A 15,142-nucleotide genomic window follows, 5' to 3' on the forward strand; every position below is an offset into this window, starting at 1 on the left:
GGACAGCTTTGTACTTCATGGAATGTCACCACCATCTTCAGATCCTGCCTCAACTTTTCAGTCAGCCTGACATTAAGAGTAGCTACTCTCCCTCAGATTGGTGTTGTTCCCAGCTTTGATAAGGAGGTTCTTCATTCCGACTCCGGGTTGTTACTGAAAATTGCAAACAGCGCTGCCGAGCTCTGTGATTTAGTTGCCTGTTCAGACAGAACAGACAGGGATGGCCATTCCCGGACTGATGTTCCGTTCAGCCTAGCAGGAGCTCAGGTTTCCAGTTCACGTGTTGTGATTATTGGCACGTAAAGGTCCCATTTCTCCCACACACGTTAAATCCTCTTGTACAGAGGGCGTGTGTGTTCATTTCCGATGATTTATAACCAGTAGTTCTTTCTTAACTGGCAGTTCTGTGTTAACTGCTGCTTTTCTCTTTATCCTCTGCCCTGAAGGGAGAAGTCTTTTGCAAGCGCTCTGTCCCATTAGCTTTTCAGATGCCTGAGAAGATTTAACTTAGACTTAATACAGCAAATTGTTCCCACAGGGGAGTCATCCTCAAACAGCAAGCAGGACACTGGAGCATTGCAGCATGTGTTTTACAACATCTCTGCCACAAAAAAACCCCAATAAATATTATGAAAGCCTCGGACTCAGGCTTTCTTTTCCATGGTTGCAAAAGGACAAGATTTTTTTTTCTCATTTTTTTAAAATTGAGCTTTCCCTTGAGCTGTAGCTTTTGGAATTTTCTGATGAAGTGATAGTCTTGGCTGGCATTTAAAAAAAAACCCCTGCTTTTCGTGACTGCTGAAAAACATTGAAATGTGTTTTCCTTTAAGGGTAGGAAATAAGAAAGCATTATTTTCTTTTAATTGACAGTTACAAAACACTCACCTTGTGATTTTTTTTCTTGGATATGATGGAGGTTAATCTGTTTAAAGTGTTACTCTGTAAAGAAAGCAAAGGAGAATCAGAACAGCAAAGTTATCTTATCTTTGACATTGTTCCTGAAAATATGCTTCCAGTTCATAATTGTTTTATCAGAATTTACAAAATTGCTTTTCAGGTGAATACCTGGTGAATTCATAAAATATGGGATCAAAATATTTATTGCATCCTCACTGTGCTGGTGAGACCATTTCCTAAATTTGTTTTAAGTTTGGAGAAGGGAGAAATATTAAACCTTTTCATATAAAAAACAGCTTTTTCTGGTGTGCAGTTCATTCCTGGCTTTCTAACTACCTGTCTTTCTTTGAAATACTTTGACTGAAAAAGGTGATACAGTTAAAAGGTGTCTTTTCCTTCAAGTGATGAAATGTAAGATTTTTTTTTTGTTATGAATATTCTACCTCATTATACTGACCCTGACCTGTGCTGCAGGGCAGAGGAGCACACCACAGGCACACAACAAGATTGGTAATATGAATTCATGTTATTCCCATTCACATGTAATTTGTTAGTATAGCATCAAAGAATCATATTCTTAGTCTAAAATCCTGGTTCTTTGGGTTCTTTCTGGTGGTTTTTAGGAAGTTCCAAAAATGACAGTGTTCCATTGCATGTGCTCAGCTAATATGGAAAGGATAATTCTGTATGCTTTTGTCCTTGTCTTTACTCTGAATATTTTGGCTCTTGCAAATAATTATTTTTTTCAAGTATAATGTATTATATATACAAAAAGGATATTCCGCTGTTTTAGCTGACCAAATTATATTTTCTCTATATTCTTAATCAAAAGAGAATTAATTATTCATTTACCTAATAACATATAAAGTTCTGCAAACAAACACCTGCCTTACAAAAATGAATTTTTTTTTTTTTTTATTTTAAGACCCAGGTGCTGCTTCAGGGCAATCAACAACATACCATGAATAGCACCAGACACCAGTCTCTGTTCTTTGTCAGTCTGCCTGAACTGCAAAAACTCTGTGCTGCTACAGTAACACTGAGTCCTCAGGTACCAGAAACTGAGACAAGGAGTACACAGATAAAGACTTGCAGGTAAAGAGTTTTGAGGACTATAATTTCCAGAAGCTGCTAGTGGTAGTTATTCAAATATTTTATTAGCCTTACTAGAATTAACTGTAATAAAATCAGCAAAATTCTTATCCATGGCAAACAGTACAAAATTGTTTAAAACAGGTTTTTGGTTTTTTTTTTTGGGCAGGGGACTTACTTGCTATTGGGGAACAAAACCAAAATTTATATTATGTTTTAAATTTTACAGGCTAAAACTAAAGAATATGCATACTTCAAATTAATAAATGGTTAAATTAATCTGTGTTTACCTGCAAAGCTGGGATGCTTCATGAAGTTGAGGCTAAATGAAAAGACTATTTGGAAAGCAGATGCAGGCTCCTTAGCATTCACCCAGCATTATGTTATTCCCTTTAAAAGAGAAGGGGAGAAATGAGAAATTCTGCCAAAAGGAACACTTTTGGAGAGCTCCATTTGTGTGCCAAAGGCCTGTAATCTTTGTCTTAGACCATTGTGGGTCATCTAGAGCAAGTAACTTGGACTTATCCAACTTATTATACTGAGCCAATGGAAACTGATTAAAAGTGGAACTTATTGTATTTGCAAAAGGTAAGGAAAATAAATTTAAGCTGAGAAAATAGCATTTTAATTTTTTTTCTCTTCTTTTTCATAGACAATTATCATTCCTGTATCAAGAGATCCTTTCTGCACCTGTTATGGGGACACTGAATCAAATTTCGGTTGTGATGGCGGTCAGTATCACTGTGTAAATAAGTATCTGTAGTTACAGCCTGCTGCAGATAGGCAGAGTGCACCTCACTCAAAAGAGAGAAGTAGCACTATGTTTTATTGAGGTAAAATAATAATTTGACAGAGTTTGATGGATCTGGTGGAATTTCACAAAGTTTTAACAGTGTTCTGACGAGATTCAGGAAGTTTGATGCCAAGGTTTACCTTAATAATTACACATGGAAGAACCATGAAGAGGAAAATTGAGTTAGAATTACTGAGAGAGACCAGAGGTGCAAAGGGTAAAGAGGGCCCTCCTGTGGAGACATGAGGTTCAGAGTGGATCCCTTTTTGGAATTCCTTTTTGGAGCCTGTGTGGCTGTACCCAGTCTTTGTCTCAGACTTGGTCAACAGTCCATGCCTAATGGAATTATCCCTACAATGTTTATAGTATCTGAGTAGCTGCATGGATTAGTAATTCTTCATAGCATGAATTCAGCATGCTTTCAGTCACTTACTGCAGGTCACAGGTCTCTCGACCTTCTGTAAGGAAGGTTCTTTCAATTTCCAGTATGTAATCTCTAAACTTGAGAGGAGTCCCTGCTCAAAACAGAATCACCTGCCATGCAGTCTGGCATTCAGGGAGTGCTCAGATTGAGCCCATCCTGATTTTAATATTTAAAGGGTGAAGTAGTTGGCTTTTAATCAATAGTACAGGCAAGACAGGTGTCTGATTTAGTGCTGATAGCTCTTTCTGTACTTTGGTTATCTTGTACTTTTGGGTTTTGAAAACACCTTTTGAAATATGTTTCAAGACACCTTCGCTCTCTTGTAGATGAGCCAGGGACTTTCCAGCTTGCAAGTTCATCCCAAGGATGTGAGGCTTGCTGTTTCTTGGTCAGTCTGAACCAAAGTATGGCTAGGTGTCAATTGTATTTGTCACACATACATTTTATGTTTCTCTAAGAAGCGTTTTGTTGTTTGAGGATCAAGGCTAAGTAAAAATATTTCATTTAAAACAGACTGCTTTCTTTGTTCATTAGTGGTGTAGGACAACTTAAGTTCTTCCTTTTTTTGATGAAATGGCCTTTTCAGATGGTGAACCAATCTGTGGGTTTAAATGGACTCAATTGGTAAGGTACTACCCAGTTCACATGGACAGAAGCAGGTGCAGAGTTCTGCAGCTTTGTTTTGGGTAATCTTTGGCTCACTTGTCTTGCTTGTGACTGTATCTTTAGCTAGAAATGAGATTATATGATGACAAATGCCTGAGTTTATTTTAGTTTTCTCCTTTAAAACACAGGATGAAGTATTTGCTTAACTATTGTCTTGCATGATTTTCAAAGGCAAAGTCAGTCCTGTACCAGAATTTAATTTACTCTTACTACCAAACCCTTGATTTCTTTTTTTATTGTTACTTTTAGATACCATTTTACGAATCAGGAATATGTCAAGCCTATGTAGAGAGACACGGAGCTACTGTAAGTGCTGAAATATGACACAGTTCTCTAGGCTATTACACTTGTCTGCAATTGCTGTTGCCAGAGATGAGTATTTTTCATAGGCACTGCAGTTTGCACTACAGAAGCCGAGGAGTAGTAGTAGCAGGGGGTTGCCTGCTAAGAGGGATTACTAAGGGTTATTAAGTTGCCCCATAGACAAAATGTGTCCTGTGAATGGGAGCATGGTAAATACACTTTGTCAGACTCAATAGCTTTGAGAAGTTTGTGAGCAATACCTCTAGATTTCTCTGCTGCAGTAGCATCCTGTTCCTGCTCAGAGGCATTGGGGGCTGACCTCGAGACAATCTTTGGGCCACAGACCTGCAGCTCTCCTGCTGGTGTCATGCCCTTCATCCAGTGGGAATGTTCAGGCAGCTGAACTGTCTCCCCATTCTCATTTTGGTTTACCCAGCCTGCACAGGACAGTCTCAGGGAAACAAAACAAAAGCATACAGAAGAAATGGAACCCCTGAGCCTAACAGCTGATATATTTTTAGACCATTATCCACATGATTTACAGTCTTCCAGTATGCAGCATCTATGGGGTCTATGAATGTACATGTGGATGCACTAAAATTGGTGAGTCAGAAGAGTGATTGTAACCAAAGCCAGTAGCTCTCATAATTCCTTTGTACAGCCAGCTGGGTGTATCTTAATTTGTTCCAAGTGCAAATGCATATGCAGATTAGTAAGACATACACTGTTCAGATATGCTTACCTTACAGAACTGCTTTATGTTGATATGTGTAGGTGATCTGCCATTGTTAGGTTTCTCAACACCAAGCAGTTCCTTGCAGGGTTCTTTAGAAACATCCCTCTGGAGGTGTATTACTTAACTCCTTTTAGCCAGCGGTTGTTAGTTTCTTGACTAATATTGATGGTCAAGAGAAAGCTCTTCAGGACAGGAAGGAAAGTAGAGCTGTTGGGTGAGCAAAGCTGCATTTATCTACTGTGATTGCCCGAAAATGTCCTGGTCTTGACTCTGACAGCAGAGGTAATGCCAGCTTTGGATGTTGTGCTTATTGCCTGGAGGAAGTTGCATATCTAGTAATGTACTAGAGAAGGCTCAATTAATCTTTTCCCCAAGTCTATTATCAGCCCTGTGAAAGCATTCTAGAAACTGTTTTGCACCTCACTTTAATGGTACGTGAAATCCAAATGCCTACATTAAATACTGCGCTACCTTCTTCTTGTAGCTAAATAGATGAAAGCTAAACATGTGTGGCACATACTAGGATTTGGCTCCAAGATGAAGTAGCAGTATATTTGCTTAAATTTTGACTTGAGGCCTTAAAAAAAAATCTGTTAAATCATTAAAAATGTATGTTTCTTTTTGTCACTGTTGTTATTAGCTGGAAGCACCACAAACAGTTACTCCAGCTCTTCTCCAAACCTGTCTCTCGTACACACTTACAGCCAGGCTTGCACCCAGATGGAACAAGGCTGGTCATCTCTTGGTGCAAGGTATTTGACTCACTTGGGTCAGAGATCAAGCATTTAGTCTTCAGTTTCAGCATTTAATTTATTATAGCCTTTATTTGCCATTATTTAAATTCCATAATTATTTCATTCATTATAATAAATTGTTTCATTTCTTTATCCTATTACTTTTTTTCCTTTATTTGCACTTTTATTGTTTTGTTATCCAAGTTCAATGACAAAAGTTAATGTTCTGAACGGACATTCCATTCTCTTTTTCATTTTCTTCCTTATCTTTTTTGTAATAGATCAAATAATTATGTCAACTGAATGCAGTGTACCAGATAAAACCAAATATTGTTGGAAGCAGAGGGTTAGGAGGAAAAAGCTATGTATAGATTGCTGCCCGCTAATATACCTTTACATATCTCCCTTTCTTATAGATGTTAATGAATCAGTGAAAAGTTAATTGATATAGGGGATTTTATCTCCTTAAAAGGAAAAGACTTTCAGCATTTGTGATAGACAGAGAAAAAATTGTGTGATTTCTCCTTTTCTTTTTTTTTTACAATTTTAGACATATGGTTTAGAAAATAATGTCTGTCTATTCTATTTATTAAGGGAAAGACTTTTTGTCTCATTCAGGAAGGCAAAATGCTGTTGGTAAGTACAATATTCTGTTAATGGTAAAGTTGAGAGAGCAAGGTAAAGTTAAGCACTTTCCTACTGCCACAATCTTGGTATTACCAGCACAGGGTCTTTGGTTTTCATTCTGAAATAACTTCTGTCAAAACACACTTGGTGGCAGGTGATGTTCTGTCTGTAATAGTTGTCAGCTCAACTGAACCTTTGAAAAATTACTCACAAAGAAGATAATTTTTATACTATTTAATCTGCAGCCTTAGACTGACATTTGCCATTTTAAAGTTATAATTATTGCAATTAAATGCACTTGCCTTAAATTATGAGTCTTGCAAGTGATGTGAAAGTTCCATAATAATAGATAGGAAAATTAACTATGGTGACTGTGCAGTATGTACTGTTTGCTGTTCACAAAAGTGAAGTCACAAAGCATGCTGGTTAGCTATTGCAAAAATTACAAAGTAGTACTTTTATTCTAGTATAAAAGTTAAAGATTACATTTGGGGATATTGCAGCCTAAATTTGTATCAGAGATATGTGTTGAAGAAGTCAAAACTGAGTGAAAGTTCTGGATGTGTGTCCATAAATACTTGCCTTGCTCATTTAGTCTTTGCTATTGACAGCTCCTGGATGGAAAATACTGGGCTGAATGACTCAGTGCAGCAAATGGTTATATGAACTACATTTGCTTTGTAAATGGGTGTTTGTTTGTCAAGGATATGAGGATTAAGCACACAGTTGCACAGTCAGCCTTGAGTTTCTGAGTTACTGTATGACACTAATTCATTGTTATTTTTATTTTTCACAGTTAAAATGCACCTAATTTAATTTCTGTACTGAGAAAGTCTAGGCTTTTGATTTTCAAACACAGCATTTTGACTAACAATTACCTTAAATAAATATTTGGGTTAGCTTTCTGCCTAAGAGATGAGCTGTAATTCAAAACAGGGCATTGTGCTTTTTTTTTTTTTCAATTTAGTTATAGACCTCAATGTGTCAGAGAGACAGCTTTGCATCAGTGTGGAGCCTTGCTCAATTCGGCTGCCACCCCCCAAGGTATAAACCAGTTATATTTTCTATGACTGTGTTTGTTTTATTAATCTTCTTTTCTGTTAGATGACTTCCAGTTAGCATGATGGGAATAGAAGTGCTTATTTCTGATTGCATTGAGACATTAACCATATTCATTGACTATCTGCACAGGTTATAAAAGCATAACATCCATATTGTATCTGTATTGATGCATTCTAGCAAGCATTGTAAAACTGAGATTCAAGGCTAAGAGAGCTTTCAAAAAAGCAAACAGAATATAGCAGTGAAGTGTCTTTGTGACTCTAGATTTCCTTCTAGCAGTGTTTTCTAGAAAGCTTCCAGTCACACTGTAGTACACAGACAGGTTTGAGTAAGAGCAGAGCCACTACAGGTGAGTTGTAAGTGCCATGTTCAAGGTCCCTTTATATGGTTATTATGGAATCTGCTTAATTTTGTGCAGCTTTCAAAATTTTGGAGCAGCCAGGACTATGCTGCTTGTAGATTTAATTTATACATTGTTTAAGAAATCATGGTTGAGGTTGAAAACTTGTTATCCTTTTTGACAGCCATGCCTGTGGTGAGTATATTCATACTCACCTGTGCTGAGTATATCCATACGTGCAGGGCGTATTTGTCAGGCTTGCTGGTTTCTTCTAAAAGAAATATTTCTGATCCAAGCTCTTCTTTGTTGAAATAGAAGAATAAGATTTCTTCTCAGACCTTCTTGGGACAGCATAAATATTAAAGCTAACTATAAGAAGCCAGTTCCTAAATTATATAGACCAGTGATGGAAAAGATCATGGTGTGGCCTTCTTACCAGTTTGATCCTTTCAATACGTTTCTAAACAGAAATGGCCAGATTTTCTTCTCAATGAATAAATGCAAACCCTCATAGATTATAGAAAGATTAGGAAATCTCTGTCTTTGATTGTTCCCTACAGTCAAATTCTGACATTGTGAAAGAGTGTGGGGTTTTTTAGTTCTCAGAGGATGAAACTGCCTTAATTCTGTTCCTTGGACACTTGCACATGCTTAGGCAAAGTGACACACACAGTTACTAGAATGTTGGGCATGGGCATCTGATTTGAACTTTTTAAAAATGTGCATGGAAGTGAGACAGCTCTCTGTTTGAGAAATTCCTTCTATATTCTTATTAAGCCATTTCAAATAAAGTTTAAATCTCACTCATTTCAATAAACTTTAAACCTTGTACTTGCATGCCTTGTGGTAGTGTAGGCTCTAACATAAGATAGCGTGCAATTTGATGATGGGAGTATCTTCTGAAATAATCAATCTGTGAGAGCTGATGAAAGAATAATAATATATCAAGTTTCAGTGTATCATGATACACAATTATTTTAGAAAATTTTAAATTTGTACTGCTGTAGAATTCTTTGCAAATAAACTTTATTTTCTGTTTTAAGCTTGGAGATTTTGATATTTCAGCAAACACCGTAAAGCTGTTTGACAGCAATGAAAACACAGTTATTCAGCAACATTCCATTTTAAGTAACTGGTGCTATGTTTTGCCAAGGTAGGAATCTGTTCACATTTCAGCAGAAATAAACATTTCTCAGAATGTTTGCCCTACAAATTGTGAATTTGATGCTAGTGATAAGAACACTTCTGTTTTACAGTCTGTTTTAAATTCAGGAATTTGCTGTTTTTATTATCTCATTGCTAACAAAAATAAGAAAAATTAATCAACAAATAATAAATGACACATTTAAATACTATTTCAATTTTACTAATCTTTGTGCTACTTATATGGTATGCAAGAACATCAGTTTTTCTTGAATGCAATTTTAGCAGAAAGTCAATTTAAAGAAAAAGTATTTCCACCTTTGCCATGAACTACCTCCATTTTTACCTAAGTTTTTCATCATTAAATAAAAGAGAAGTTATGATATTTGCTTTTGTTCTGCATTCACTGCTAGCGAGAGTCAAAGAGAAATGTCACTTGTAGTTGTCACTTTATTCTTTACCATACTTCAGGAAATATTGCTACTGTTATGTCATAAACTTATGAGCTAAAGGTATTAGTCCTCAAAACATAAAAATAATCTCTAAATACTTTGCCAAAAATAAGATTTTATTTTCCCCCCAAAAGGTCAGTAAATTTTAAACTGGATTTTATGACATCCTTTCTAAGCATCCTTTCTTTACCACAGCATGAAAATGGGTCAAATCATAAACATCAGCCACATAATTCCTCCAGAATCTCCTTTCCGTTCATATAAGGATTTTCAGATGCACTGGAAAAGTCTGGTAAGAAACACATACACTGCTTTCATTTTCCCCTCCCTTTTTTGTTTGCCTGTTGAGTTTGTCCTTGTAATACCTGTTTTTATTTGGTTTATCTAAGTATGGATATATTCTTCCTGAGGATCTTGAAGAGACAAAAACATATTTGAGTGTTTACTTCAAACCACTAGGGGAAAGGTTCTTCACGTATCCTTTCAGAATATATTTGTCACATTTCCTCTTCTACATTTCTAGCAAAGCTCTGCTTTTCATTTTTGAGTGTGCTACATTTCCTTCTTTCATAATTTCATAGTAATCAGTAGAGAGGTGTTTTAACAGACAAATTGAAACAAAATTTTTAGTCAAGTCCCTCTCCCAGTATTGAATAATAGGAAGTCAAATAAAGCAATTTGCTTCACAGCTTCCATAAATATGATAATGCCACTTTAAATGTGATGTAAAAAGGACATGGTGTAAAAGAAAGTCAAATTGTGTAAAAATGTGACCAACAAAAATTGCTTTTAAAGAGAATTTTCCTGCCAGGAAACACTAGACTAAGGTTTAGTTATATTGAGTAATCTTTGCTGTTAGAGGTTAGTGTGGTATAATTGTGCTGAAGTCCTGTAACTTTATAAACTTCAGGCCCATAAGGAATCAAATGATTTTGTTCAACATTTTAAAAAAACATTTAGGCAAACTCATGTTTTCTTCTCAACAAAGATGATTAATAATTATAGAAATATAAAAAAATCTTGTTATGTATCCCTGAACACTTACTCAGGTACCCTTTAAGTTGCATCCGAAGTCAGCTGGTGCAGTATTTCCCCAGAACAGATGCAGAAAGTGTAGTGAACTCTTTCCTTTCTGACATGAAGAGCAATTTTTCACAGCTGTGTGGATTTCCAGTAAAGATGACAAGTAAAGCACTTTTTGCTACAAAGGAACTCTCCAGGGCTTCAGTGCATGTAAGGCTTTCTTTATGAACGTATTAGTGGCACATACTTTTTCACTGTATGAAGTGGTCTTTAGCATATTCAGAGCACAGTAAGAGCATATAACTATGCTTTTCACAACAAACTATCAATCTTGTAACTTATAATTATCATGAAAGTAAAAGCTACAGTATTTGCCATTGTAAAGTTGTTACTAACATTATAAATTCATTTTAAAAATGGACTCAGTGTTAATTAGTTGCTATCAATATTTGCAATTCTGTAGATTTTTTTTTTTTTACATATCCAGAACTGTCTCAAATCTCTACCATAATAATAAAAACAACAGAATAATAACAGTAACATTATTACATTTGTTACTGTTACAAGGGCGTGTAATGACAGGACAAGGAGGAATGGCTTTAAACTGACAGAGGGTTGATTTAGATTAGATAATAGGAAAAGATTTTTGTGGTGAGCATGGTGAGGCACTGGAACAGGTTGCCCAAAGATGTGGATTCTCCATCTCTGGAAGTGTTTGAGACCAGGCTGGATGGAGTTTTGAGCAACCTGGTCTGAAAGTTGTCTATGCCTATGGCAGTAGGGCTGGAACTAGATGACCTGTCAGGTCTCTTCCAACCCAAACCATTCATTATTCTATTATTATTATTACTAGCAGTAGTAGTTGTATTACAATTTATTTAAAAATAAAAAGAGGACTGTGTGGACATAAGCATTTTAAAACACTCAAGCTGTAAAATTTACCCCATGTCTGGTGGTGGAAAGGAGGCAAGTAATCAAAACTCCTATATAATTTGAGGTTGTGATGAAGGCTAAGGCTCAAATTTCTTTGGTAGTAGTGTGTTAAAGAAGAAATGAAGTAATTAATTCTGAACAAATAATATTGACAGAAGTTGCAGAGGTTCTAAAATACTATAATCCTCTTTCAGAAAGCAGTTTCTGTTTATGTCTCTCCAGTGATCAAAGCTAGAATGGATCCTCTGTGTCAACTGCAGTTTTTATAGGCATCCAAACTATCTTTTGCTCAGAATACAGATGCTCTTAGAAGTCTTAAGAGATGAGGAGCCCTGTCAGTCAAACCCTCTGCAGAACCCCTCAAAAGGGGTAGACATTATCCAACTGGAAAGCACTAAATCAAGATAATTACTGAAATTTAAGTCTTTCCTTTTGAGAAATATGATATACTAGCATAGTTTGTAAATAAAGAACTCGGGGAGGATAAAAAAAAACCAACCTTAATTTATAGTGACAACTAAATATTGTTTTAAAATATAGTCATTCTAATCCAAACCACAAACTTGTATTCTTATATATTGTGATGTGAATGAGGTTGATAACCATATAGCAATGCATTAGGTGGCACTATCAGATCGTTAAATGCAGTTTATTCAATTTAGCAGCTCTTGATGTGTTGCAGGAAATAAAACCTAAGCCTACGAAATTGGACGGTGAGATGGTTTGTGTAGTATCTTTAACGCAGGCTCCTCCAAGAAAAGCTACTTTGCCTGGAATTCCTTCACCATGCAGTACGGAAAACAGCCACTGGATGGAGCGTTTGATCAAAGAGCCAGGAACACGCAGTTTTTCGAGTAGCAGTGAGAGTCCAGGAGGGGTTAGCATTGAAGCAGCAGAGAAATCAATGAGCAATAAGCAAGTACGAGGCGTATCAGAGTTACCTGCTGCCAAATCTTTAGGAACACCTGTAAACTCAGCCTTTGAATCCACTCTCCCAAAAGTCAGCAAAATTATACCAATTTTCAAAGGAAAGTTGATGCAAATGAATGGAAAGATCACAAATCAAACAGATAGGAAGAAAAAGGAAAGTGCTGAAAGGCATTCACCAATGAAAAGTGTGGGTGTTTCCTCTTCTATGCTGTCTGTGAACAAATCCAGCATAACTCAGGTTTTCAAACACATTCAAAATATGCCAGTCAAAACTCCTACTGACAGCAATGAGCTTCAGGTAAAAAACATGAAGACGCACACAAAACATGGTGCACCCATATTCCGATGGAAAACCCAGTCTAGTGGACAAAATGATAACTCTGATTTTTCTGAAAACTCAGCTTCGGGTGGGAGTCCAAGTGAAGTCAATCACAAAAAGACAAATTCTCCGTTCTTTCTTAAGAATATTGGGCCAGTGCTTCAGAAATCAAACACCAGTCCATGTCTGAATACACAGGGATCTTCTACTTCCAGTGCAAGAAGGGGGAAAAAGTTTACAAGTCAAAATACTACTCAATTTCTTGAGGAACAACACCAGTCAAAGGAAGTACATTTGCAGATTTGTAAATTAGACAGGGAAATGACAAATTCCAGTTTGTCACTGCAACAAACAAAGAGATCAAATAAAGGAGCTGAGTTAAATATTCATGAATCTGTCTTCAAAGATTCAGTGTGCATGGCCAAAAGCAAAGAAAACAAAGCAGCATGCCACTCTAAGGACTGTACTGCTGAGACAACCAGTCACCATTCCAAACCTAACTTTGAACAGGTAGAGTAAAGAACAGGGCTCATTCTCACTGCCTCTCATAAATTCAAAAACAATGTTAAGCAATAAAGAGCATGACTTTTATCATGTTCTACCATCATTCTCAATATAGTTTTCTAAAATTCTACCATATAACTTCATCTTTTCAGCCACTGCTGCTTTTTTTTTCTAAAAGGGAGGATGGTTTACTGTGTTTTGTGAAATAAACACTTCTTTAATTTGAGACTTTTATGGTGGGGTAATTAGCTTTCCTTTTTTTTAGACAGTTTATCCAGGTCTGTGTGAGGTTAACATGGTGACATGTTTTTGGTGCTCAGTCTCTCTCCACATAGAACCATATTAATGGAATAATTCCTTCCTCCTGGAAGGAATCTCAAACCTCATCAATTGTGTAGTGCTGACAGCAGTTGTGTGTAAGGCATTGTGCTGTTAGACAAACATGGAAATTTTGCAAATACAAGTTTAATTACAATTTCACAAAAAGCACAAGTTGCAACAGGAAAAAAATCCCTCTGGACATGAGGAAAAAATCCTCAGTGTGAGAACAACTTGTCAGCTACTAGAACAAGTTGCAGAGGGAGGTTTTTGGGTTTGTTAGCCTTCCAGGTTCTCAGAAGTTGACTGAATGGGACCCAAAACAAGGTGATCTATCTTTGAAGTTAGCTCTGCTTTGGGTAAAAGTTATGATTAGGTGACAGCAGCTAGAAGTACTTTACCACCATATTTTTCTGTGCTTCTCCCTGCATTTCAATTAAATATATAGTTGAGCTGATTTCAGTGCAATTTTTATGAGGATGATATTCCATATAGTGGGTACGTGGATGAAATGTCTTGGACTTATCACGTTTTTCATCTATACAATGTAATTTGGTGGGTTATCTCATCTTTGTGGGATGAGGGCACCTTTTGAAAAAGCAGGTAATTTTAAAAGTTAGAGATCTTGTTCAAAATGTTGTGGGGTGTTTTTCTAATGAAGGTATAAACTTCTGCACTTTTAGATGATTACAGGGAACAAGTATCTGACATGTGAAACACTGACCTCAAAACCAACTTTGCTAGTCAAGGAGAGCAACATGGAAGCATCTGTAAAGAAAAGTTGTGCCAGAAGAAGACAGGTAACCCCCCCACACACACACATACAGTCCTTAATCCAGTCCAGAAGGATGTGAATTAGGGGACAAAAAAGATATTTAAAAATTTTTAGTATGTTCCAATTAAAATGGGTAGGCTAAGAAATCTTACTGACCTCTCTGGATAAAATTACCCTTAAGCAGGATAATAGTAACAGTAACCATTGAGTATGATACTGTCACTTGAAGAGTTCATTTTAAATGTTTGTCTCCAGCAAAAGATGCTACTGAAATGTTTAATGATGTTACTGTTTCTGAAGCAGATTTTTTCTGATCCTACAGAAAAGCCCTATCTTGCCCAATATAACTCTGGACATTCTCAGTGGCTCTGTGAGATTTTCATCTCAAGGACTTGAATTTAGCAACATTCTGTAGAAACGACTTTTTGTTTTGTTATGCTTTTAAAGCCAAGTACAAGGCAATTCTGGACGTTTTAACTGTAATTAAAGGAACACGGTCTGTGCTCTCCGTGCAGATCAGAAAAGGCCAGTGCAGCAACCCCAGGGGCCTGCTGCAGGAACACACTCATACCCCAGAGCTCGAGCTGCTGCAGGGAAAAGAGGAGTCTGTGTGGGAAGCGCCAGCCCAGCTGCTCTGAGCTGGCCCCATCCAACTGCAGCTGGGAAAGGCCCTTCCACAGGGCCACAACTGAGTCAGTGGTTACAGGTCCAGCTCTGCAGTGCTACAGCAGTAGAGTCACTCTCACAAAGAGAAGAAAACCAGCAACTAAAAATAGCTGTTTATAGGTGTAACAACTCCAGGGGTCTAGATACTGAGGGGAGACTTTCACCACAATATAAAATAAAGTCCTTTGCCTGCTGCTGTGGATGACTCAGACACATCAGGGCTTGTGAGTCTGGAAAGCTTGTAACTGCTCTGGCAGCACTGTTGGAATGAGGAAGGGGCACTGCCCTGTCCTACTCAGGAGTCACAAGTGCCCCATGCATTCCTCACTCTCCAGGCAGGCTCTGAGTAGCACAGGTGCCTGCCTGAGCCCAGCCAGCTACTTTTGGGAAGTGTCAGGACACAGC

At 37.1% G+C, this 15,142-nt stretch overlaps 1 protein-coding gene across 1 annotated transcript; it reads left to right on the top strand.

The window, feature by feature from the left end:
- Window positions 1–1,858: 1,858 nt before the first annotated feature.
- Window positions 1,859–14,709, top strand: LOC311153311 (uncharacterized protein C18orf63; the record flags this gene model as incomplete). Its single annotated transcript, XM_084205082.1, has 12 exons — window positions 1,859–1,992; window positions 2,642–2,720; window positions 4,122–4,178; window positions 5,552–5,663; window positions 6,240–6,281; window positions 7,240–7,316; window positions 8,718–8,827; window positions 9,465–9,561; window positions 9,659–9,744; window positions 10,319–10,502; window positions 11,908–12,562; window positions 14,519–14,709. The coding sequence occupies 12 exons, from the start codon at window positions 1,859–1,861 to the stop codon at window positions 14,707–14,709; spliced, it is 1,824 nt and encodes a 607-aa protein (XP_084061208.1).
- Window positions 14,710–15,142: the final 433 nt, after the last annotated feature.

The sequence above is a fragment of the Fringilla coelebs genome (assembly GCF_963513975.1).
Source record: "Fringilla coelebs genome assembly, chromosome: 1".
NCBI classification, from domain to species: Eukaryota; Metazoa; Chordata; class Aves; order Passeriformes; family Fringillidae; genus Fringilla; species Fringilla coelebs.